Here is a 26,503-nt window from a genome sequence, read left to right as displayed (position 1 = left end):
AAAAAAACGGCTTCGCAGTTGCCAATGAAAATTCCACTTTCGCAATGACCGCTGGCCGTGCCTTTGGGGTCGCGGGCGTAGCCCTTGTAATCACGCCACGGTCGAGCCCCCCCGCCCTCCCCCAACTCTCCCCAGCCCCCCCCCCACCCCACATCATCTCGCCTTACGGAGGTGCTTTGCCTTAATTAGCGCGCCCCCCCGTGACGTCACCGGCACGCGCTCGCCGCTCGCCCGCCCGCCCGCCCGACGCACGCGCTGCTGAGTGAGAGCCGCCAGCAACGTGGGGGTGGGGTGGGGGGCGCCGCGCTTCTCGCACGCGCACGCACGCGCGCACGCACGCGCCAGCAATAGCGGCTGCACTAATCCAGCACCTGCTGCTGACGCCGCCCGCTGCTGTTTTGCCTGTGCTGATGGGGGCCATCCGTCGGCTGTTGGGACAATGGATGTAACGCATGACCATCGTTCCCTTTCAACGTCGCCGTGTCGCTAACATCAGCTCATGTCGCCCTGACGCGTCGGCCAATGGACCGGGGTGTCGCTTTGCGTTCGCCCGCCGTGACGCTGTTCGCGTGCTTAAATGTAAACAGCGCGAGCTCAATAATGTGCAATCGGTCACCCTAACCGCAATTTACAAATTTCCCTATCCCCGCGTCGTAAAGAAAACACTGCCTGTTTTGTGCCGTTTGCTGGTTCTTAACGCAGATTTTCCTGGATTTAATGAGAGAATGAGAAGTTTTGTTTCTGAGTAAACTTACAGGCTTTTCCAATTTCCTGTAATACAAAACTATACGCTGGGTTAGCAACCCGCAAGCATCAGGCTAATAGCCAACAAATTTCCTCTTTGCATTAAACTCAATTTTAAAAGCATCCCCCCCACCCCCCAACCCCTCATTTGATTTCATTTATTTATTATTTTTGTTACTTTTTTTTAAAGAAACATGAAACCAGTAGACATAAGTAAGACGTTTTGGAATTTGTTCCGTGTAAATGGTGCGTAATGGACTTGGCACTGCGCTAACAAGATTATGATCTATTAGCTACGCGCAGCCTCCATCGCAACAAAATTAGAAACCGACTACAGCTTCGCAATGCCTTCGGGCTTGTTACAATCGATGAATGTTTAAAGGCACTGTCTATACTTTATCACGCAGGGAATTTTGGACATGGTCTTGTTGCGCAGTTTAAAGATTCTGTTTTAGGTGGGTATTCCAATGCATCACAGACTTAGCACGTCCTTTTTTTTATTCCATCCATGCACATCATTTCACTGTTGTTGTGTTTTTAGTTGTTTTTTTTCCCTCCAAATATATATATATTTTTTAAAAAAATCACTGCATTTCCCTGTCCCATCTCCTCTCTTCCTTGCAACTCTCACATTGCTAGATTATTTAATGAGTTTAATGAATTGTGTTTATACGCGTGCCATAACACTTAAGGCCATTTGTAATATTATTAATTATTTTGTAATAAATTCACCTCCCAACTATGAGGCATCATATAATTCTTGCGATTATATGGTTTTGAGTTTTTTTTTTGTTACCTGTTATCTATTTTGGGCATGATAATTTCCGTTAGCTTTCACTCGCAGGGCTTCATTTGATCGTCTTTGCTCTATTTTATTTGGCGGTCAGCTCGAGCCGATGTCAGTAAGTTGTTTTTTACGGGCCAAGTGGTAATTTCAAATCTCAGAAACACTCAGCGGATGAAAGCCCTTATACGAAGACACGCCCACAGTTAATTTCCAAATTCCAATAAACATTCGGGAGATATAAACGCCATGATTGACCGGTTTGGACAGGGAAGGATAACTCGTTGTTCTTTTTCAACAGCCCAGACAATGTGAGCATCACCGCAAAACACAACAACAGAGACATAAATCCGTCCGCACTGCATGCGCTCACATGCCATCACGTAAACTACGAAGCAAATGACAATCACGTTCAATACTTACACTTTTTTTCCTCGTAATAAATCGACTAACAATGTTGATATTGCACATTTTTGGTTGAAAAAAAATACTCCCGGTGAATGTGTGCATTATGCTAACCGTGTGTTTCAATTTCTTTCCTCCCCCCCCCCCTCCCCTTTGTCTTCCATACTCGTCTGCCTCCGCTGTACATTTCTCCCTCAGCCATGTCCGGCTTGGTCGTCCCACCAATGTGAGGAAAAAGACAACCACTTGCCTTCCACCTTCCTCCGGGCACGCCACATCACCCAGCTCGACAGCAGCGCTTGCTATCCATTCCTGTCCAATATTGGGAAAAACGTAACCCCCCTCCACCTGCCACTGCCACACCACGCCTCCCCTGCCCCACCCCCTCTCGTCCCATGCACCCTCCCGTGCCCCCCCCCAACACTTTTTAAGGAACTTGCAAGTCGACGATCGCCCACCCCGAACACAAACAAAAGCGCTTGGGCGGTGTGACATTGGTGAAACAAACAACAACAACAACAAACCGGAAGAAAAAAGCATAGTTCACGCGAGGAAAAAAAATCCCGCAAGGCCTTGTGTGAACTCGAAAGACGACCACGTGAATGAAGGGAAACTTCTAAATGTCTGTCGAAGTTACGAAATAATGATGTTAATGAAATATAAAAATGTAAAAAGAAACGCAAGCGAACAAAAACGTAAGCCCCCGACATCAACGACGACGATATAAACCACACGCAGTCGTCCTCTCGTTTCCTTGTGCACTGTCGAGGTACAAAGTTTCGTCCTAGATCGTAGTCTGACGTTTTATGAATACAGTACATAGATCAGGAAAATGCTATGAAGGGGAGAGAGAGAGAGAGAAAAAAAATGTGAACGGATGTTTTATTCCACAAATTCACATTTTGGTGTGTTTTTAGCGTTTGTAAAGATGATGCGTTTGATTTTAAGTGAACGAAAGAAAGGGAGAACATGTTTTTCATTTTGTTCTTTTTTTTAAAGCAGGGAAAATTCGGTTTACGATGTCGTTTGCCCACAAGCCACGCTTTGGTAAAAGGTCACAGCCGGGATGATGGGGGGTGGGGGGGGGGAACTTTTGAATCCGCTCGTAAGAAAGGCCATAGTTTGACAACAATGTAACAGCTTCACTTAACACTTCTGTACCATAAAATGTATTTTACATAGAGTACTGCGTCAGGGTGTAAACATCATTAATGTTAGCTTGTCTGTTCTCTATGTTTGGTGGAATATCTCAGAAACACGAATATTGTAGCATGTAAAAAAATGCCACTGGAAGACCACTTTTCAATACGAACAATGTTCGCTAAAACAATTTGACAAATGTGGGACGTTTGTCTTGGAGAATGTAATTAGGTGATAATTTTCGTCACGGTCCAGAATGCAGATACAAAAACAACACAGTTCGTGGAATATTCGTAACTTTCTTGGGTGATGTTTGCAAAATCGGAACTAACGACAACAATACCGTGTAACGCTTCAACATTTGTACAGTCAGATGTGTCGTGAGTTTCAAAGCATGTGGCTTGTACGCAAGCAACACTGAACAAAACGTTGGCAAAGGTGTAAAAACAAATGGGCTTGGGAATCTTCTAATAATCACTATCTGTATTATAGTAAAAAAAAAATCTTTGAAGAAAAAAAAGAATAGAAATTGTGAATGCTATATAAACTTGTGTATGTGTGTGTGCGCACGCGCGCGTGCGTGCGTGCGTGCACGTGTGTGTTGCCTTCAAAAGCACAGTGCTTGGAAAAAAAAATCGGTTTAAAAAAAGTTGAAATAAGAGAAAATAAGTGACAATAACACTTTCGCCGTGTAAAAGAAATTCGATTATTACTTTAGAGCTTCCTTTGAAATAAAATACTCAACAACCTTGTTCTTGCAAGCCCTGTACAGTAGTGATAACCTCTGGCTCTTTGGAGTAGGTTTTGTCAAGTATTTGACCTGGTACTAGTAATCTTCACTTTCCCACTCGTCCTCTCTCTCTCTCTAACCCCTCCTCGTCTCCCCCCGCACCCCTGTTATTTTTTTTGTAGTGTGCTTTTGACCATAGCTTCGTAGTTTGGTGATTTTCGACAAAAAAAAGTGGTAGCTCAATATTTATACTTCGATGTCTTAAAATATACTGTTATGCCGCGTTAAACGGAAAAAAAACAATTGTGCTCTTTGCGTTCTCACTTTTTTGACAGGGAGCTCAGAAAGAAAAGTCTTAATATTCGTTAAAAAAAATGTCCCTTTACCAGTTTCCTCTTAACAGCACGAGTCACATTTTTTTGTAAAATAACCTTTATACATAATGTATTTATCTCTCAGTGGTCAGCGCAAACTGTGATGTTTGTTCATTTTTGTAGCACACGTTTATCGCTTACTTTAGACAAGATGTAGCGGTGTAATTAAGAAAACGAACACACACACACAAAAAAAAAACGCAAAAAAATTTAAAAAAACTTTTGCGAGGATATAAACAAAAAAAAATCGCATGAACCATTTTAATGATTTCACGGGTGTTTCCCGCCTGTATAGATTTCTGTGAGTGTAATTCATTTTTGCCATATCCGTGAACTTGTAGCCAACGCGACTTGCACAGATATGCCCGTGCGTACAAAAGTCAATGTTTATTTTTGTATTTTTTTATGTTTAATGATTTGTTGTGAAAGTGTTTGATCAAGGTTTGAGGCTGCCATTAAATATTAATAATGAACAAATTCATAAGATCAGTGGCGCATTGAAGTTTTGTTTTACGCCTTCAAAGGGACAGCGTGTGCTTTTAATAGAATGTGCCTTTTGATTTTGATTTTCAATCAATCGTGCCACTTAACTATTAATATCCGTGTGTTAAGATGAGAATTTTGTAAATTCATGTTATATACCAATGTAATCAAATTATACCTTGTGTTTTATTTAAAAATTCAAAAATGTAGACATCCCTCAACACTTAGCTTAACTTGTTTCATTTTCTCTGCAGTGCAATAATAAATAAATAAAAATTACGACGACGATAATAATAAGAATAGTAATACGGTTCAGCACATTAATATATCGTCTCATAATTTGAGACATTATTTGAATGCATGTTTTATTTCTTTGTGGCAAAAGGGTGTATTGCCAAGTATACGCTGTCCCTTTCCATATTTGGATGCGAGTGTCAACCAGAATCCACGTTTAATGCAACGTTGTTTCCTTCTATTACCTGATACATGCGATGAAATACCAACGGTCACAATGGACATTGGCGCAATTCAGAAAAGAGGTCCTTAAAATTCAATCAAAATTGTCTTCGCGTTGGCATTGTTTTTGTTGTTGTTACATTTCTTTGCGCCAAAATGTCATTTTTGTATCTTTTTTTTTTAGATGTTACACTTTTTAAGTGCCGTGTTTATTAAGCACCCAGTTGTCCAGAGTTCTGGCTGTACATTTTGATGTCCAGCAGCCCCAAGACAAACTGGACAGTGGAGGCCTGTGAATTACCATGCACACGGACAGATTTCGGCCCACGCCGCACCATCACTATGCTATCACTTTTTAGTAAACGATTCGCTATTTAGGACATGGTCAAATACGTTTAAAATGTTATTAATATGTTATTTTAAATGTACATTTTTCTTCTCCCTAAAAAAAAACAAAAAAAATTTGGACTGTATAAAAAGTGTTGCATTTTACACAATATTTAATTAAAGTATCTCTTGTCTGTGAAAAATGTGTCGCGCGTATTTTTACACGACAGTATTAAATAGCGCAGAGCAAGGAGATGGTACCGTGGATAGCGTGCCGCAGTGTGAACCCGGTGAGCCCAATTCAATACCGCATGGAACGGCTTTCATCAGTGACAAGCGATATCAGAGCCACTCATGTTCTCGCCAACCCCTTCGCCCAACCTGCACTGACCAGCGTGGTGAAGTATGGGCAGGCCGAGATCCATAATAACTACATTACAGAGAGACCGTGCTCTCTGTAATGTAGGTATTACTACATTGCACATTTGCAATAAATTACAGAAGCATGTGTCGATTCCTGAATTGGTATACCTATGAAAAAAATATATACACTAAAGACAAATTCCGAAACATGCATTGCTTTAAATAAGCATAAAATTGATACTCGTGATATCAAAAAGCATTTAGAGATCACGGTGATGCGACATGAACACAGCAAAATGATATAATTTGGTCTGAATTTGGGCAAAATCTTTTGGTGATAATAATGTTCAGCTCTGACGATCCACTGCTGGATGAAGGCCTTCAGCCGTGAGGGTTGCTTGACCATACTTCACCATACTAGAACTAAAAATCACAATCCTGAGATATGCACGTCTTGTGTACACCTCAATAGAACCTCAGCCACACATTGCTGATATAAATTTCGACTCATTAAACGCCTGACGGGTGGAGCAGGTGGCACAGTCGTTTGCGCACTGCATTATGAACCCGCCCACTTAGGTTCGATACTCGGGCGAGTAATATCTAAACCGGTCCCGAGAGTCTCCACTTCGCCAACGGGCACTGACCAGCATTGTCAAGTACGTTCCAACAAAGCCCAATTAATTATATTTGCAGGGCGAGGCCCTCATCCAGCGGTGGATTAACAGAAAGAGCTGTAAATGAACAATGAACAAATCTGAGCACAAGTTCGGTCACCGTGCGAGCTACAAAAAAAACCCATCAGCAGCACTCTTGACTGGTGACACGAGGCGAACGGGGGGCCGCTCTGAGTCACCTATGGTGCGATCGGTTACCGAGACTAATTGCGATGCTTCAGACACCGGCCTTGCAATGCGATGTTGTACCCCCGAAGCCCAGCCCAGCGCCCGCCGCTGCGCGCACGAAAGCACCGGCGATCAATAGCCCCGCAGGCAAGGTTATCATCTCCAACGGTGGGTGTGGCCTCCACCTAATTTAATTTTTGCACGCTATCCCCCCCACACACACACACACCACAACCACCACCACCACCACCGCCACCACCAAACGCTCCCGTCGTCCCCAGCGCTCGTGCTTGCTCTCCACTGCTTCTCTCTCTCTCTCTGTTTAAAACAGAAGGGACAAGGGAGGGGGATGGGGGAAAGAGCCCACCAAACAGAGGGCTTTAATCTATACTCATCAAGATGGGCCAAATGAAGCGATGATAGCAATTGGTGCTGCTTATCTGAGCCCCATTGCATGTTGCACACCGCTTTTCAGAGCCAGGGAGGAGGAGGAGGAGAAGGGGTTGAGGGCAGGGAAGAGGCAGCAAGCAAAAAAACCTCACTCCGGCCTCTGTCAATTTCTCATTCTTTAAGCGAATGCTTCTGACAGCCTTCAATAAAGCTGCACGTGACATTAACGAGTTGGGTGAGGAGGAGGGATTTGGGGGGGGGGGGTAAAAAAAAATTGATGTCGATTTTTTTTTGGGAGCGAGACCCCATTCATTATTTGGGCTCTCGTCTGCACGGCGATTCCCGGCTAATTGGCTGATTACCATTCGCGCGGGCGCCGGGTGTCAATAAGTCATCGAACGCCCGGCAAGGACGCGCCTTGTATCGAGATGAAAGGGTCACCCCGCTGCTGATGTGGCCTACTGATGCATCTCACACCTTTGGCACACACGGAGATAGAGAGAGAGATATGTAGAGAGAGAGAAAGAGAGAGAGACTCTGACATGTTCTGCCACATCATTCGCTCATTCATTTGAAGGCTCTTGGCAGAGCCAGTGATAATGGTCTTTGAACAAATGTGTTAATAACGTTATTGGTTAACACAATTGCTGTGTATGCAGAGATTTGTAAAACAGCTTCAAAGACCCGTGAAATGTAACTGTGCATGGTGATAATGTGTTAAATGCTTATTTACCTCAAGAGTAATATTTTCAATATATAGCGCTTTGTCAAGCCACTGTTGGATTAATACCCCCCCCCCCCAATTCAGCAGCAGCCATGGGGTTATTTGACCATACTTCACCATGCTGGTTAGTGCAGGTTAACAAACGGGTAGGCCCAAGACTCGTTCAGATATCACTTGCCACCAATGTTGAGCAGCAGTCGGGAATTCAACTCAAGTTTGCCGGATTCATAGTTGCAGTGTGCAAACTGATGCGCCACCACTCTATCCCTGTTTAGTTATTTATCTTGCCTCAATAAAACATTAAGCGGTGTGTATGCATTATATATTATCGAGACACATATTGCAAATGCATCGGTGTATATCCAGTTTATGCATTTACACTTGCCGCCGACTACGTGTGCATTATGGTTAACGACCACGGCGACCGCGTTTAGAATCAGATTCGTTCATATTTTGTCGCAAACGTCTCGACGATTTTTAGTCGGAAGACGTCTGCGAAAATGCAGAAGTGCTTAGCGGAGTCAACCTTGCATCTGAAACAACCTGATTTGCGTGGCTCGATATTAAAGCCGTGCAAAAATAAATTAACGTCGCCGCCGTCAAGTTCCAAAGAGGGGTCGGGGGGGGGTGGTTACGCTCACTGCCGATAGCCGCACGTCGTCACCGCGACTTCTCGCACGCAGGCAAAAGCAGCGACCATCCGCACGCGCAGTGCAAAACAAACCTTTTTAAAAGTCGGCTCGGCTAACGTCAGTCTCAATATAGCGAGCCAATGGCCCGTGACAGTGTAAAACAAACACTTCGCTCGTACATGTGTAACATCGATGCCAGCAGTGGCGGATCGTGACAAACGACCACAACTTGCCAATTAGGGTGGAAGGCTGGGGGCGTCCGCTGGTGCAAGGCTGAGGTGGGGCCGGTTTAGGGGGTGGGGTGCCCAGGCACCTTTTCTGTCCATCTCCGCAATTAGCTCTCGGCACAACCGCTAATTACAGTCTGCCGTCGGTCTGGGGATTGGAGCAAAAGGCAGAAAACTGTAAATCACGACGGAGGGGATTAAGGGGGGGGGGGTGGGGGGGAGGAACCAAAAAATAATTTGCAGCGTTGTCGATTCCAAAACAATTGATTTTGACAGATTTTTTTTTTCAAACTTGACGCCAAACTCGTGCAGTAGCGAGCGGGCCACGGTGGTGGTGGCTTCGCCCATGCGCGGCCGGCGTAGGCACCCCGCTGATGGAACGCGCGGGGCCCGTGTGCGTCGCTTCCCCGCGAGTCGCAGCCTCGCCCAGCGCACGGAGCACCTTCACCCCGCCGCGGTCACCCAGGCCAGGCCGAGACGCGGTAAAACGCGAGGATGGGTTGGGGCAGGCGGGCAGATGTGGCTTGTTGTCTTTAGAGAATCAAGAGCGTGACCCTGGCACATCCACTAGGCTCTCGTGTAAACAGCCAGCGCACCTACTTAACCTTCAGAGCGATTCCTGCGCGGCAATTTAAGTTCTTAAATTGCCGCTTATGCCAGGACAATCAATACCACCGAGCGGCTTTTTGAATGCCTGGCTCAAACAAGCAGAGGCGAGGACGCCTCTTTCTAGTTTGCGTTTCATCACAAGCACCGAGGAGAGGGGCTTTGTTGTTCAGTGCTCGCGCAAGCTGTGCCCATGTAACTGCTCCAGCCAGCAATCACAGAAAAAAGTACGGTGATGAATTTACATGATCGGCAGGCAGCCTTTAATGTTATTCATTTTAAGGTAATTTGTGACTTTTGATAAAAGGGCCGAAATGCACCTTGGAAGACCATATATTTTTTATTACAATTAAATAAAAGCTTATTAAAACGGCCTTTGAGATGTTTCTCTTTTTAATACAAATTAAACCAGCACATTCTGAATATTTACTTACAAAGCTGCAGCAGCTTGAAGACAAGTAATCTGTTATATAGTTTGTGGTGCGTGTGTTTTATTTCAGATGAGGTCAAATGTATTCCACGGATTCTAATGATGGGAGGATGACGAGAAGGAATGAGGGGAGGACAGGAGGAGGTCGCGGTGGGGTGGGGGGGGCGAGGGGTGTGGGCGAGGGGGGTGGAGGGGGCAGGTGGGGACCGTCTCACGACAGATGCAGGGACTCCCCGAGCCTCTGCGCTCACAGCCTAAATCACACCCATTTGTCTGGGCTCACATCTCAGCCGGCGCGCGCAAGTGGCCGGCAGGACTCTTCCGGGTCACCAATAACTCTGCCGATGAGTTATTGGTGGCAAGAGGACGCCGCGGAATTGGCCCCGGAGATGGAAAAGCAGACGGAGAGAGGGAGAAGACAGAGAGATGGTCGCAGACTCACAATGGGGCGGCAAAGTCTCCCGGCGAGCGAGTATCGAAACGGAGAGTCATGGTCAATCCACTGCTGGATGAAGGTCTCGGCAAGCCACAGTTCGTGATCCGCTGTTGTAAGCCACCTCGCGACACCTGTTTTTTTTATAATAATAATGCTTTTAATATTGTAAAGTGAGTTAAAAAGTTATATTTGAATCTCAAATATTTAACAGAAGTCTAATTATGTGACTAAATTGCCATTTAATACGAAATGTATTTTGTTATTGTTTATAGACGAAAAAATGTGTCATTAAAAACTCGTATATACAAATAACCATTTTACGAGCAAATGGCACCAAATAATAACTTTCGGAGCACTTCTAAAGTTGAGACGGTTTGCCAAAATTCAATTCAAGTTCGCACCGAAATCATTTTTTCTTCCACATTCACACAGACGCACGCGCACATTATACAACCGAGAATGGTAGCAATAAAGACAAAAGCAAAAAAGGTCATTGGCAAGCAGATGAAAATGTTTTATTTGAGTTAGGTTAATAAATGTCCTCGCAGAGAATTGCCACCTTTTTTTTTGCATAACTTTGCGTGGTGTTCGCGCGCGTGTGTGTGTGTGGTTTACCGTTGGACGGCAGAAGAAGAATAAAAAAATCACCACCTTAAGGCGGCCGTAATGAAGAGACAAAGGAGAGCGAGCGTGAGGCCAGTGGCTCTTGTCACCCGGGGCTGGGAGAGGTAACGTACACCAGCTGTCCCCGCGATCAGCGGGCTGCCGCATTCGCACCCGCGGCTCCCCGCATTAAAAATTCATCCGCAGCAGCTCAATAAAACACTCATAAACGTAATGGATGGCGGGCGGTTTCGACCGCCCGGGCCTTATTAATAACCGAGCGGGTCAAAAGGTGAGACCGGCGGCCTAACGAGGTGCCGCCACCTCCGTGCATCGATCCTTCCCGCCCACCTCGCTCGCTCTCGCGCTCTCTCTCCTGCCAACGCAACCGTCTACACCGGCTCCCCCTCACCATTACATCCGTGTGGGAGCAACAGAGACAGAGATAAAGATACCCCCACTCCCACCCTGCCCTCCTCCCACCGTGCTGCCAGACAGACCATTGAGGAAAGTGCCCTTCGCGAAGTGCCTGCCTATGAAGGCCGGCTCGGCACAAAATGGGGCCACCTGCAGCGCGCCCGGCCGCCTTTGTCTTCCTAATGTTGATGATTACACACGGCACCAGGCGCTTCCTGTAAGGCCACCGGAGGCCCCGGACCCTTTCATCTATTCATTAATGATGTTGGCCGTGAGCAGGATTTGAACTCGGGTCGCTGGGTTCAAAGTGCGGTTCGTGTATACCCGAAACCAGGCTGCGTTGAACTAGGCGACGACCACCACCAGTTCGGTTATCTCTCGCCACTGACGTTGGACATTACTGCGCACAAACCGCTGGGCCACCGAAATCCCGCACACGCGTGCAATTGTGCACACGCACGCGCTGAACAACAAAAACAATAACAAAGGTCACCACTTTTCCCCCGGCCTTTCACAGCCTCCGAGATGAATATGCCCACAGTTCCCTCAGCATCTTGAGACGCGGTTGCCTTTAGACACCATGTGCATTCAAACGTTGCACTAAGTGGCGGTGATTTCACCACGGCGCTTGTGCCAGACTGGTGAAACTTGAGGCTACTTTAAGTGGCAAAGACTCGCTGGCAGGAGGTTATGGAACAGACCCAGATGTTGTTGGTTAACTAACAAGGGCGCCTGGCAGATGCACCACCTGTACTTCTCGATGTGCCAACACACATATGTCCATATCTTTCCATATGCATACGTAGTGACTGACTCGGAGACACTAAAAGTAGGAAGGCACTCTGTTTATTAACAGCCTTCACAGTTCACACTTTAGCAACTACGGTTCCCAGTCAGGACAGCTGCCTGACTGGCGACGCCGAGATGGTGAAGACGGCGACGACGGTGAAGCCTCCAGCAGCAGCACGACGGGGATCCCGCTCCACACGACGACAGCCCCGAGGTCCCCTACCGGGGCCCCTCTTATACTGTCAGCCTGGCCTGGCTCCGCCCCCGGCCACGCCCCCCTTCTGGAACCTACTTGCGGATTCTCGATGTGCCCCTTCCGTGACCCTTCCCCTAGATCCCGCTCTGGTCTATCACGTGACCTGCTGTCAGTCAGGGCTGCTGTAGCTGCAAAACCCCTTCCCTACCTGCAGCCAGCGCTATGTTAAGTGACCGATTCTATGTCACTACACATACACACCCATATACATGTGCACACACGCTAACACACGACGTTAACGCACAAAACAAAGACACAGATCCCCCACGTAGCCTTCACGGACTGTTTTGGCAAGTGCTGTTAGCGAGCACCTATGAAGGCCGGAATGGCACACAAGGGGGTGGGGTGGCCAACACCACGCCCGGCCGCCTTTGTCTCCCTAGTGACGATGTTTAGACACCGCACCAGGTACTTATTTGAGGCTGAGTCGACCTAGGGGAGGCCCAGGACCAGTTCCGATATTCGTCACCGATGTTGGTCGCCGGGGTTCATAGCGCAGCGTGCCAACCGCTACACTACCACTCTACACACACACACACACGTGCATGTGTAATGACAATATCAATTCACACATGCGCGCAAACGCACTGTATATGTAAGTAATCAACAAGTTTTAGAACAAACAATGAAAACGAGCTACTCACACAGATCATACAAAAGTGCATATTGCTAAAATGCAGCCATCCCTAGCTGACATCAAGGAGCTAATGTTGTCAAATGATCAGGGCACAAAGGCAGAACATCAACATATGCCCATCCATATTCGTTGGGACTTTACTGTAGTATACTGCTCCACAGACCTTGTTTCTAATTGGCCGTATCATGTAAAGATACGCAGCACGTATATGTAGCAGCGTTCTATATGAAAGCCAAAACTGAAAAAAGTGCACACATAAGATCTTCGTTGTAGGCAATAAAATAGAAACATTATTTCAAGGCTAATAGTGTTTAACTGTGACAAATGATCTTAAGCTTTCCCCGCGAAAATTCTCCCTGCAAATCGGAAGGTTGAAATTATTCTCAGCACATTAGAGTGAAATTATTCTCAAATCATATTCTCCGTGTGTGTGTACGCACACAATCACACAGTATATATATAAATTTGGCAGCAATGGCCCATCAATTAGCAAGCATTTATGTAATTCAGGCACACAGTGTGTGTGCCGTGATCCACCTTTGGTGTGTTTTCAATTGAATGTGACCTACGCTGGTACACGTTACACTGGCCTCGGATTGGCACGGCACTTGGGGAGTTAGCTGACCCAGCTAACTGCCAGAGCAACAAGCATTCACCGTATTAACTAAAATGAAAATAAGAAAGAAAAAAAACGGAGTAAGCAATTTGTGGCCAGGCACCCGCTAATGACTTCAATATGTAGCGAACGAGCTGGGAGGGTCTGCGAGAGCGCGGGGGCCTCCCGTGTGCGACGGCCCGCACGCTTCGCCTAAAGCGGTGCGGGGTATTGGCTCGTCTCGGCGTGAGCGGCTCCCTCAAACGCCGTGACAGCTCCGAGAAGCTCACGGTTGGCTGTTTCCACAACAAACGACAACGGAGGGAGCGCCCTTGCCAGCTGGATCAGGTGTCCGTCTTGCAGCGGTTAGCGGGGGGGCCACAACGCAGCTCAGCGCCGAGGCGCTTCTGCCGACCACGACGTGAAGCCAACGTTGGTCGCGCCGCTTCTGCTAACAATTATAAATCACGGCGCGCGTTCTGCCGCTGCCACTGAGATTAGTGTAAACATCACTGTCGCCGCTGAAACTTGGGAAACAATGACGAACGTCATCATTGTAGAAAATCACATTTGGCTCGTTTTTGGTGTTCTGGCAATGACATTGCCACTGGAAGTGCAGTGTTAGGTTTGGAGACACAGTCGTACAATTCAACAAAATAGCTGCTAATAAACCCACTACTATGTTAGAACACATCCTGTAAAATAGTATTGGAAAGAAGCGCATAGGCATGCTTTTAAAAGGATATTATATATGTAAGAAGCATTTCAACGACAAAGTTTTAACTTTTCTTTCATGCGGGGGCAAAATTACGTTTTCTCTTAATTATTTTTTCTGGTGTGGCCAAACAGTCTCTTGACTGTCACAGTTGAGCCTTGTAGATCGAACGGTGTTAGACCAGAGGTCCAGAGGACCCCCTAATAGTGGCATTGCTTTGTGCTGTTCGCCTTTTAGCGTACCTCTGGTCTAACACCGTTTGAGACGAGGCTCAAAGCTGTCTCTGGTGTGGACCAATCAGTTTCAAGGACAATGCATATATTATCAGAGTATGTTTTTTGTTTGTATTCTGACCACAAGTATTGTGGTTAATGCAGACATGATTCCTTGTAAAAGGTTTCAGTTTGGTGTTTTAACATCTTCACACAGCTGTTTTCTTGCCAGCAAAAAGGAGAAAACGTATTCTCAAATAAATAAAAAAACACGTAAATATTAAAACACAAATTTTGAACTTGCATAGTAAAGTATTTTTTTTATTTGCTATACAGCCAGATAATACGACAAATCGCTAACCTTAAACACCCAGTCGTTCATAAAAGTTGAAGGCAGTATAGTACTATAGTAATAGAGCAAGTGCAGAATCACTTAAACGGAATTCATAGCTTGAAAGCATTTAGCGCGGGGCCCTTTAAAGTGCGGGGCCCGTAGCTACTACATATGTAGCTACTTTTGCTACGAGGATAATCCGCCACTGCATCTGAGTCATTCACTCTTTTTGAGAGTGAGCGAATACTGCGAGGCGCGTTACAAGTTTATATTATCAATGACTATTTTTGACTAAATTCCGTGAGACATTATGGGAAGGAGAATATCTCACAACACCTTAAGAGGAGAGAACCACACATAAATGCATCTCGAGAGGTATTTTATTCGTATTATTAATCTGACAAAAACGCAGGAATTTCTATGTCCTACGAAGATTTAAACATTTCCCCATCATAAAGAGGATGATCCTATGGAAAGCCAAGACAGGTTGGCAATCCTCGTGTGCGTACGTACAGAGCAGTGAGCTGCGGGTCACACACACACACACACGCGACGGAGGAGGAGGAGGAGGCACTGGCGGTGCGAGTCGTGACGGCACTCCACCTCCGCCAGCAAACCAAGCGGCAGTTCCATTCAAAGCGTCCCGCGTATTGATGAATGTCGGTGCTCGGGCCAGAGTGTTCCTTAAGCGTGTCAATTAAAATGACTGAAGCGACCCGGGAACAGGGCAGAGCGGGGTGAGGCGCTACATTAACGGCACCATAAACATGGTCGGACGGGCGTATAGCTCACCCAAAGTGAGCTGGCCAATAGACGCACTTCATTTCACAGCAACAATCGGTGCCTGGTGAAAAGAGGCATTGATCGGGCAATCGTAGCTTAACACAATGGAAGGGCTTTCTGTGGCAAGGCCTTTAGTGATCCCCGCACTGTAGTTACTGCTGTTAGATCGTGCTCCATTTATTTCTGGATAAACCCACCAACGCTGCCTTGCTTGAGGCCTTTTTTCAGTCCGGTGCGGCGAGGGTACAAAGGTAGGAGAACGAAGCCCGGGCAGATTTTCTCTGTGCGCAGGAAAGAGCACTGTAAACTAGTTGTTGTTGTTGTTGTTGTTCTTATTGTTGTTGTCATTTTGCTTCAAGAGCCTAGTTTGAACAGATAGGCGAGCTGCCGTCACTCCGATGGCATGCAACCAGGTGCCACGCTGCTCAAGATGTTCGAGTGGAGTCTTATCGTGATGCCCAACTTCTTCTTTGATATTTCCTTCTATGGTGGGGAGTTTATCAGCGATGTTTACAGGTTCATGTCGAGGTTGGCGAGTGAGCCTGCGGACAGTTTTAGGAGTAGCCTGGTGAATATCCGATTTGCCGGCCGGCGAATGATTGAAGCGGACAGCGGCGTTACTACGCGGTCCATGGTTCGAGATTGGTGACTCTGGTCCCACCGAGGGCCACTCTTAATTGTCCACTGGGGTAGGGGATAGCCACATCAGCCATGCGATGGTCAGACCCATGCCAAGGGTAGTGACGTGAAAATTAAGTACGGTCCTGTCACTTGTCTGGCACGGCACCCGCTTTCCTAATGACAATTCAGGGCTTGACAAATTAATGGTGTCTCAAATAAACATTCCACGTTTCTGTCAATACACAGTACATTTTAAGCGGTGTATTCTCGCATTAATGTAAGTGAATGGAATGTGTGCCTGGAGAAGCGAGCTAGAAATATTCGGGGGCTGAAGCCGAGAGCAGGGGAAAAAAAGTAATAATGAAAAAAGAACCACAAAAAACCCCACAAAGTTCCCATTGAACCCTGCAAAACTCCATCGCGGGGAGGGCTTCAATTGGCAGAAATTCTGATTTACTGTCCAGGCTCAGGCCATGCTGCTTCCGTGAGTAAAATACCTGCCTGTGTCAACTTTCACACGCACAGCAAATTGCGGTTTGAATAAAATAAAATAAAAAAGTAAAAAAGTAGAGAGGCTGCAATTTTTTAAATGAACCCTGAAAGGAGTGTTTTGTTTGGAAGTCACCAGGAGGCAGTTTTATGATGCTTGGCAACTTTCCGCACAATTACATCTTAAATAAGGCTCAATTTAAATTTTATACTTTTCTGCAGTTTGAAACCTTCACAAGTAACCGACGTCCCTACCATTTAATTTAGCATTTTTGACGATTTGAGAGCAATGACTTCTCACGCGTCACCTGTGGGAAGTCAAATTCGGGCGATACTTTCAAGCTTAAAGCTTTAAAGTTTAAATTACATTTCCAAAAGGGCCACGTTTGTAAAAAAAAATCAATGCAGAGCAAATAATTCTGAAAACTTACGTTTTTAATTTTAATTCCAAGATCACACAAAAACCATGAAGCTGCGTCTCAAATGAATTGCTATTTAATAGCTGAACAATACATTTTTGCAGAAGACATTTTTTAAAAAAGTCAAGTCATACTGTACCAAACTCTAAGACTGAGCAGTTGGTTATTACTCAACGATTTACATTTCTTTTACGCAATTAAAATTAACACTCAGGTTTTATTTGTAACCTCTCCAGAATGTATTTGTCTTTTGTTGAGAAAAATTATTATTGCTGACGATTTCTTCACAATAATCTCTATGCAGTAATAGGCAGAAAATCGCAGTGCCCTATTCACAAACAATACACGTAAGCCAGCAAATGGTAGTTAGGCTAATGTAATTTAACCATTATCTGCAACATGAGCTTGATTGAGTTGGGATCCGTGAAGCAAAATTATGCGGAGAAATATTCAGCAAATGTAATGCCAATTATCTACACATATTTACTAATGTGCACCATTTGTATCCTGCCCTACATATGAAGTGTGTCACAACGTATGTGTGGTCTTAGCTAGTAAAAACACTTTTATAACAATTATCTTGCAAAGATAAAGGAATTCAATTATGCCAAAACGTATTATGCAGCTTCATATCTGCCTTACATAAAGCAAAGAAAACGAGTAATAAAACCACAATCACCCAAAGAGGCACAATGGTTAATTTGTAATAGTGGTCCATTCAGGGCCAAAATAGAATGTGGCCATGCAAAGTTTCTTAACCAAAATAAATCCATAAACATGTATACACATATTCTTTGGGTCTTTCGGTGAAAATATGTGACTTTACCGAAAGACCCAAAGAATATTAATTCCTGCAGTCACGAAAGCTTTAAGTCAAGATTTATGTATACATAATAATACACATATAACACTGGTATCATCAATTGCAAATATTGGCCTCGATGGCCATCAAAATTTTACAAAAAACTCAAAAGTGTGAACAGAACCACGGAAAGATGCATGGTTGTAAGGAATTACATTTCAGAAAATTACTAACACATGGATTGGAGATTTGAGAACGTACGCAGGTGTGAAAAGCCTGCTTTGGGCAGGACACGTCGCCAGAAGGGATAACGACGGAGTCGGAGCCAAGGGACCACGTTTCAGAGCACATCCACCTCGGAGATAGAGCGATGAAATCAGCTCTTATGCATCGTAGGATCGTGAGAGATGACGACGACAGATTGTGGAGGTCTTGATCCAAGAGTGGATTGATGATGGCTGATGATAACGGTGGTGATGATGATGGCCATCATACTTAAGAAGGTTATATCATCAAATGTCTGAGAGTGTCGCTCTGTCAACTGTCCACATAATAGTGGGCTTGCCGATTCATCTTCCTTTGTCAATACAGCCATGCAGAGCATAGCCGGCTGAGGGTCTGCCATAGTTCTCCCGCTCGTAGACACACACATAGACTCGCACACACAAGAGTGCTGCTGCACAGCCTTACAGTATTTAAATGAAGGACCCTCGAATTTTAGTGAGGACCTCCTGACCCTTCGCTTCCTGGTGCTGTAATGGCTGTGTGTTGAAAAGCGGTTGGTTGGAGTCAGGGCAGATGGGGGCGGTGTGCGGGGTAGTGGAGACCGCTATAGGAACTGTGCAATGCTTACCCAGGGGTCTAAAAATGTGACAGAAGCCAGGGATAGGGGGTGCTTGTCAATGCTCGCCCAGCTGACATACCCACTCACAGAACGTGCCACCCCCAAAGGGTCTGACCCTAGGCCTGGTGCAGGCTCCACAGCCAAGCCCCCACCATCCAGCGAGACGCACAGCGACGCTTTGCAGACAGACAGACAGGCGGCCTACGTGCGAGAAAATTGTTTCGGAGGAAAGAGCAGGTAATTCGACAGATTTCCTTAAAAATGCACCATCAAACGTGTCATAAGCCTGTCATTTATTTATTCATTCAGTGCAGTAGTTGTTCGCCCCCGTGCAGTGTGTGACCCTCAATGGTGAGCTGTCTGCCTGTCAGCCACGTGGCAGTCGAGGGCCTTTGAAGCATATTAGACCGTGGAAGCTCACACAAGTAAATACGGTGAGCTTGGAAGGTGAGGGTGTCAGGAAATATTTGTTCCACGGCATTAAACCTGTTTGGTCTCAAGCGAGAAAAATTAATGTGCTCGTTAGAAATGAAACTTGGCCAGTTGTGATCAAATTACAATATGAAGTAATTGTAGGGGGGGGGGGGGGGGAGTGTGATAGAGGAAGGGAAATACCATTACTTACATGTGAGAAGAAGGAAAAAAACCACGCAATTTTCAACCCTACGAAACTGTCAGTGTGAAGCGGGGGGAAAAACGTCAACTCTTTTGCGTGTGAAGTTAACTCATTATATTCTATGAATGTCTGAAGAATCAACACAAAAATTGCATTTCCTGCGAAGTGTACGGGTATTGTTTTTCAAACTCACAATCTAGCACGTGCAAGAAGACTGCTGCCACACTTTTTTTTTATCTATCTCACTCCTGGCCACAAACATCAAACAGCTGATTTTCAAACTGCAAAGGGAGAAACTTGGGAGATATTCATACAAGCAGCCGGGTGGTCGGTGTAAAGGTCAGAGTGTAAATCCTTTGTAGGACTCAGCACTCCCTCCCCCTCCGTTCCAATTTGTGCGCATTCGAAAGCAACTCCAGCACAGACGCGCGCTCAGCGCTGTGTGTGTGTGTGTGCGCGTGCGCGCGCCGTAACGCACACCCATTCTTATTTGTTTTGTTTAAAAAATAAAATAAAATATTGGTTTACGCTGAAATCGCTAATCTTTGTGAAGGTCTCCGTAGGCCAAAATGTTCACTTTCCACAATCAGCTCCACTCGGTTCCCGCTTAGAATATGTTCACGCAAATTGGCATGTCTTTTAGCTGCATGTGGCTTGTTTACGGGGAAAAGCCGTGCTTTAAAGGAGTCGGGGGAGAATTTGACTTTTGCCGGGTGGTTAATTTGGCAGTAACATATGTACTCGACGGTCTAATCTCGCGAAAAATGTTCGGGGAACTTTAAAAATAATCAAGCAGATGGGACATCTGGTTTCCTGTCCTTCAGTGCGTGATTCGGGGCACAAGGCAGCAACTAGGGGGCGAGAATTGGGAGGGAGATGGGAGGATAGGGATGAAAAACGGCTAGAATGGGTTATAATAGGGTCGGAATGTGGAGAAAATTGCGTGATAAGGAGTGAACCGGCTTTAGAAGTGAGAAGAATAAGTGCAATCTCAGCCGTGGCAAAAAAAGCGCGGTGGAACGTGCGTTTTTACAAGACACGAAACAAACATCCGTAAGCTAACACCGAATAAAAAAAAAAATGTTCCAAGGAAGTATTGCGGCTCAAGGACGAGCCATTGTTTTGAGGTGCCTGTTGAATTGTGTAAGTACGATTTTTTGTTGTTGTTGAAATTAATATATTTTAAAGTTTGCCATGACGTACGACTGCTGGCCAACAGATATGTTAACACATACCAGCTGAAGCCACGACAAACCTAACGTCATTAACCTTTCCATTCCAAAAGCGGTATTTTAATTGCTCTCCGTTTTTTGCTGACTACATCCAATTCTTGTTCACAGGTGCTAATAATCACTGCCAAGCCGGGAAAAAAAAATCTACAAAAGAATATGAATGCGTTCATCATCAGCAAAATATGCTCTCTGTCCTTGTCATTATCATCCCTCATGCGTCCCACACGCTCGTGCGATTTGTAAATGTTGTATAGGGGCCATTGGATTACCTTTGTCTGCCAAGGCCCGCTTTGAAGTCACGAGCAGAGCCGATCAGCCCCGTTACGGTTCCACCAGGTTCACAGAGTCAACTGTTCCCGTTACCACCCGACAAGGTTTTAGCCTGAGAATTACCCGACTGCTGAGTCCGCTATGAAATGGCTATCGCTGAGCGACGCGAGGTCATGACGTCTCCAGTGTAAAAGCCTCAATCCACAAACATTCCAAATTATGAATAACTAAGAAGAAAAAACGAAAAATGGAGAGGGTGGTTGGGTGGCTCAGGCGGTCATTGACATGCCATTGAGATCCCGGGTTCAAATCTGTGCATCTGCATGCGATTAAAGCAGGTTCTCACATGTAGAGAAGTGAGTTGATGGTCTCAGTTTGGTGAGCTATTCCTATGAATAAAAAAAAACTGATTTTTTTTATTTGGCTTATCCAGCCTTTAGAAAATATATTTAAAAAAAGAATGCTTGATTGACATGCAACGCACGCGCTTTAAAAAAAACCATAAGGATGCTTGCTTCCAGTGTCAACAGAAACGGCCTATTGATATGACTGGGGAAGCGGTTTTGTGAAGACATCTCTCTGGGCCATTTTATGCAAAAGTTACGAAATAGAAATGTAATTGTCTTGTGGAATGATGCCGAGAATACCATGGACCAGATAATCGGGAGCTAAAAATGCAAACATTTGGCCAGCTTCGTCCATATTCTTGGTTCTTTCGGTAAAGTCACGGTAGAAGGGAAATTATACTTTTTTTATTATTGTTTAATTACTTCACTTCTACGTGACTTTACCGAAAGAACCAAGAATATGAATCCCTGCAGTCACGAAAGCTTTAAATCGAAATTCAGCCTCGTCCAGTCTCTTGGCCTTTTGGGCCACCGTCTTTCCACTGTTGTCTGTCTTCTTTGGTTCTTTCGGTAAAGTCACGTAGAATGAGAATAAAATAATAAATTAATAAAATAAAATAACACAATAATATTCTCACCAAATCGAAATTGTTGTCTGTCTGTTGCTACATATTTAAAACAAGTGCAGTAAACTTCCACTCTGTATTTGAAAGAGAGAGTGGCGACAATGGAGCGAACAAGAGAGGACGTCCACCGAGGAAGAGGAGCGGGTGAAATCAGGTACTTGGTGGATAACCACATCATGAGAGGTAGCGGGGGTGGCTTAGGGAGGCCTTCACCCAGCACTGGATTGACGATGGCTGACGACAACGCTGATGACGAACGGAAAAAAAACCTCTTTTGCCTGTCTATCGCACGTTACCTAACAACTATTTACCCGGGTTAAATAAAGGGACTGTTCCAAATGCTCACTTCCAGCAACGACGGGAGGCAATTCTGTCCATTGGTAATTGTGCGGAGGAGTTTTTATATATATCTCGCGTTCAGAAAATAAAAAAGAGGACAACACGACCGACCCCGATTGGTTCAGTGAGCGAGCTGCCCCTGTCTGGAGCCGGGGGGGGGGGGGGGGTCCTTGTCCGGGGACGCTCTCCGTGGTGCTATCGCTAGCCCCTCACGTCGGGCGTAGTGTCGGCACTGCGATAGCGCGAAAAGATCAGAGGCTCCTGAGATTGAGCCATGCGATTACGTTTGTCAGGGCCCCATTTTTTTCCACGCTCTTATTTTGTTGTTCTTTTTTTTTACTACCCTTTAGACTGTCACAGCCTTTAAATGTTCAATGCAGTCATGGTTTTAATGGCAAGGACATAACACCTTCATTTTTTCATGGATATAATTATTGCATTTACTCATGCAATGCAGAACAACACTGTAAGGTGGGATGTTTGAATCATCGGTGTGTACATGTCTGATTTAATGTGACTTGATTCCAAATTGCATGTGGACAAATACAAGCAATCAACATTGGCATGTAATGCAAAGTTCTAGGGCAGTATTTGAAATTGAAGGTTTTGGTCATCATGATACATACATCGTGAACTAATGTTATTAATAATACTGTAAATTTAAAACCATTTGCAAATCTCCGACTGAATAAAGGTCTCCCCATGTCGTGTGCATCATGGGGGTTTGTTTGACCATACTTCACGTTAGTCAATGCATGCTGAAGGGAGGAGGTTAGCCAAGGACCTGTTCAGATATTATTCACCACTGATGTTAGCCTTAGCTGGGAATCAAACTCAGGTCACCGGGTAAATATTGTATACACATACGCTTACCACTTCACGACCAATCCACCTCAATGTATTAGTGTAAAGCAACGATGTAAAAATACAAATGCTATGGTAGCATGGGTCCACCTAACTCTGACCTTTCGTGAATGTTCATCTACTGACTAACCACGACAACTGCACATCAACGTCGTGGTCCCATGCACTGCATCGAGCGGCTGCATGATTGTTCTACAGCAGAGCACCATTCTAACACGATACAATAAGAGCACTGCCCTCTACAGAGAAGAATAAAGCACAACACAGGGAGCCCGATGCCAAATAAACAGGCGTGCGCAGACACTGTGCAGATAACATGTGCCCGAGGCGCTCAAAAAAAGAGCCAGTCACAAAAACAAATATAAAATGAATGAGCGACAAAAAACAAATTGCAACGAACAGAGCGACCGTATGCAATTCGCACAGCGCTAAGCATTCAACGGAAACTGCTAAACGTGCAATATCTGCGCTCGCAAACAATAAAATGCACAAATCGGACACGGTCGAAATGTGCGTGTCATTTATTTTCGTTGCGGTTTTTCTTCTTCCTTCTTTCTAGCAAGCAGGCCAGATAACAACAAGCAGAAATAATAGGATAATGGGGCTTAATCATGAGAACGCATGCAGCTTACGCGCTGTTAGCCTGCAGAGAAGATGATTGGATGTGACACGAGCACTTGAGTGGGAGATCACACCCCATGTCGCAACTTGGTGACCTTTGACACGCAGGTTGGCATTACAAACAAAGGTTAAGAGCAAAGGGGTGTGAGATCATCCAAAATGAGCTCCGTTTAAGTGGGTGGGAAGAAATTGTCCTCGGTTTGGGCACCCTGGGAATTTGCGGATAAGCCGCGTGCGTGTAAAGGGTAACCAGAACATTTCGGCCTCAGTATTAGTTCAACTTGTGCGACCAATTTTGAGGTCATCTCATGGGGGCATCTCATCCAGAAAAAAACGAAGGCGCTCATTTCCCAACAGACCTGGCCACGATCGCCAACGAGCGGCAAGTGCCCACACCGGCCCAAACTCAAAGCTCGTTAAAATGTATAGGCAGAGCCGCAACGCGACGCTGATATCTCACCACGCAGAGTGAACGGGTTTTTCTGACTGTGCCGTCGTCCCAGCACAACCCCCCCTCCCCCCCCCCATCGCTTTATTGGTGATTGCAGAAGTGATGATAATCCTCTTAAATGGCTCTAATCCCAAAATAACCATAATAAACTGCCACATCTGGCACGCTGTAAAAAAAAAAAACATCCCCATAATTGCGCACGGCCACCCCCACGCTCTCCGCCTTTCTCCAGCAAACCAGCAGGCAAGCAGGCGCGGAGACAATAACACAGATACAACACAACTGCTTTCGGCACGTTAAAATGTCAAGCGATCAAATACAGAAAATGAAAACGGATCAGTGATCTGAACAATTGCTTTTCACCGCGCCAAAGTTAAAACATCTGGTTACATAATGCGGAGTTCAGATGCTAAGCACATATCTTCGTGCTCCTCCAAGATTGTCAATGAGCAGTGCAGTATTGAGAATTATAAAAAGCAAAGCTAAAGATCCCCCGTATTGACTTAAGATACCGTTGGGGCAAGTGCTGTTAGCGAGTAGCACCTATGAAGGCCGGCATGGCACACGAGGGGGTGGGTGGCCAGCACCACGCCCGGCTGCCTTTGTCTCCCCAGTGGCGATGTTTACACACCACACCAGGTACTAATTTGAAGCTGAGTTGACGTAGGGGAGGAGGCCCAGGACCTGTTTGTATAATCGTCACTGGCGTTGGCCTTGAGCGGGAATCGAACTCAGGTCGCCGGGTTCATTAGCGGAGCGCGCTAACGGCTGCACTACCGCTACCGTGAATATGCACATGGTGATGAACGTAGACTCATCTAAGGCAGTTATCTTCAATGCAAGGCCCACGGGCCACTGGCGGACCCTGTGTGGCCTTGAGTGCGGCCCCTGACTTGCAGCCCGCGACAATACACAACACGTGACAACACTCCTTGCAGGCGGCGTAGCGGCCCTCACACTGATGTCTGATCAGCGAAAGTGCCCCCCCCCCTGCAAATGTGTGAAGAACACTGCTCTAAGGCATATGAACAACCAGCTGCATGCAGTACACTGAATGCATCCATGGTTTTCATCACAGGAGGCTGAATCATGGAAAAATGTGTCGTCCAACTTTATGTGCAAGGCTCACCTCATCGCCCACATGAGCTGAATCTGGCTTGGTTAAGATTCAAGTCAGTTACTGCCCGCCAGACCACACTTACACTAAACTGAGCATTTTATTTATTTATTTTACCAGCTCTTTTCAGAAAATCATCCTTTCAGAGTCGATTAAATAAGTACTATTTTGCCCTATTCCATAGAAATGTGGAATTTGCAACACTAGCTCAGGGTTGTCAGCAGGCATTAATGGAGGATTATGAGGTCCTTCATCCAGCAGTTGATTGGCCATGCGTGATGATGATGATAATTACGATAATGGGCGCTGCCCTATGCTCAACTGATGAGGAAAATACTTTGACTTTTGAAATGAGATTAACACAACAATTACAGACTTCACCAAAGCAAACCCAAATAAAATATTCTAATTTTTCTACCACATATGATGGGGAAAAACATACCAGCTTAATCTTGTGCCAACATGAAAAAAAATCGACGTTGGCCCTTACCTTGTGTCAAAATACAGCTAAGTCATAGGTCAAAGCAGAGTTAATAGTGCTCTGCGAAGACACAGAAGAAATCAAATTGAGTTTAATTAGCGAGCCTGTGAGAGAGAGGAAAGAGAAGAAAAAGACGATGACAAAAAAAACACAAGCGTGGCTTGTGGGGAGGCGGGGGTGGGGGGGGGATGAGATGGAGGGGAGGAGGTGAGTGTGTGGTTGGAAGCTAAATACACAAGAGATGGCTTTAGTGGGATCCAGTAGGTGACCTTGGCATAATCAGTGTTGAGGCAGTTCCTTTACACCCCTCTCCACACCACCACCCCCCCAGCCCCTACATCTCATTGCCCTGGGAGTCTCAGCCGATCCCTTGCAGATTCCATCCTTTTTGCTGTTAATGAGCTTGTTAATTGAACTTTTGAGCCTTTAATTTTTTTTACATTCTCTTCCCCCTCCGATCTTACTGTCAAGTACAAGCTGAGAGGGCACTGCTGATCGTTTGCCAATCATTGACAAGTTGGCAGGTTAACGAGTTCAAAGGTTATTCTACACCACCACATCCCCGCACCTCCGATTAGCGCGCGGTTGGCTACGTACGGTGCAAAAATAAGTTCAACATTAATATGTAAAAAAATGAATCATTCAAAGTCCTTTGTCAATTACAATGCTGGATGAAGGCCTCCCGATGCTGCCTTGGTCATGGCAGTTCTCTGACCATGCTTCGCCATGCTGCGTGAAGGAAGGGAGGCCCAGAATGATTCAGATGTAAGCCATAGCCAGGCATATAACTCAGGTCTCCAGGTTCATAGTGCAGTATTCTAACCACTGTCCAACCACTGTAGCTAATATATATATACTGCATACGTAGTTATAACTGTGTCTTGTTGTTCATGCCGAGGGTGCAGGATGTCGGTGAAATCTGCGCTC

At 45.6% G+C, this 26,503-nt stretch overlaps 1 protein-coding gene across 19 annotated transcripts in view; it reads left to right on the top strand.

The window, feature by feature from the left end:
• LOC116941316 (transcription factor COE3) overlaps positions 1 to 5,646 on the top strand; it is a 146,162-nt gene extending 140,516 nt beyond the window's left edge. For 11 of the 19 annotated variants that reach the window (XM_032952248.2, XM_032952256.2, XM_032952251.2 and 8 more), the window contains 2 exons: positions 1,152 to 1,199; positions 2,132 to 5,646. In XM_032952248.2, the coding sequence (XP_032808139.1) occupies positions 1,152 to 1,199; positions 2,132 to 2,163 (80 nt within the window). In that variant the 3' untranslated portion in view covers positions 2,164 to 5,646. The remainder of the gene's footprint in view (positions 1 to 1,151; positions 1,200 to 2,131) is intronic. The other 8 variants (XM_032952253.2, XM_032952254.2, XM_032952261.2 and 5 more) reach the window with 1 other exon arrangement.
• The last annotated feature ends 20,857 nt before the right edge of the window (positions 5,647 to 26,503 follow it).

This window comes from Petromyzon marinus, chromosome 11, assembly GCF_048934315.1.
Source record: "Petromyzon marinus isolate PM22_M1 ecotype Great Lakes invasive population chromosome 11, UKy_Petmar_22M1.pri1.0, whole genome shotgun sequence".
Taxonomy (NCBI): domain Eukaryota; kingdom Metazoa; phylum Chordata; class Hyperoartia; order Petromyzontiformes; family Petromyzontidae; genus Petromyzon; species Petromyzon marinus.
This window is presented reverse-complemented; position numbering and strand designations above follow the sequence as displayed.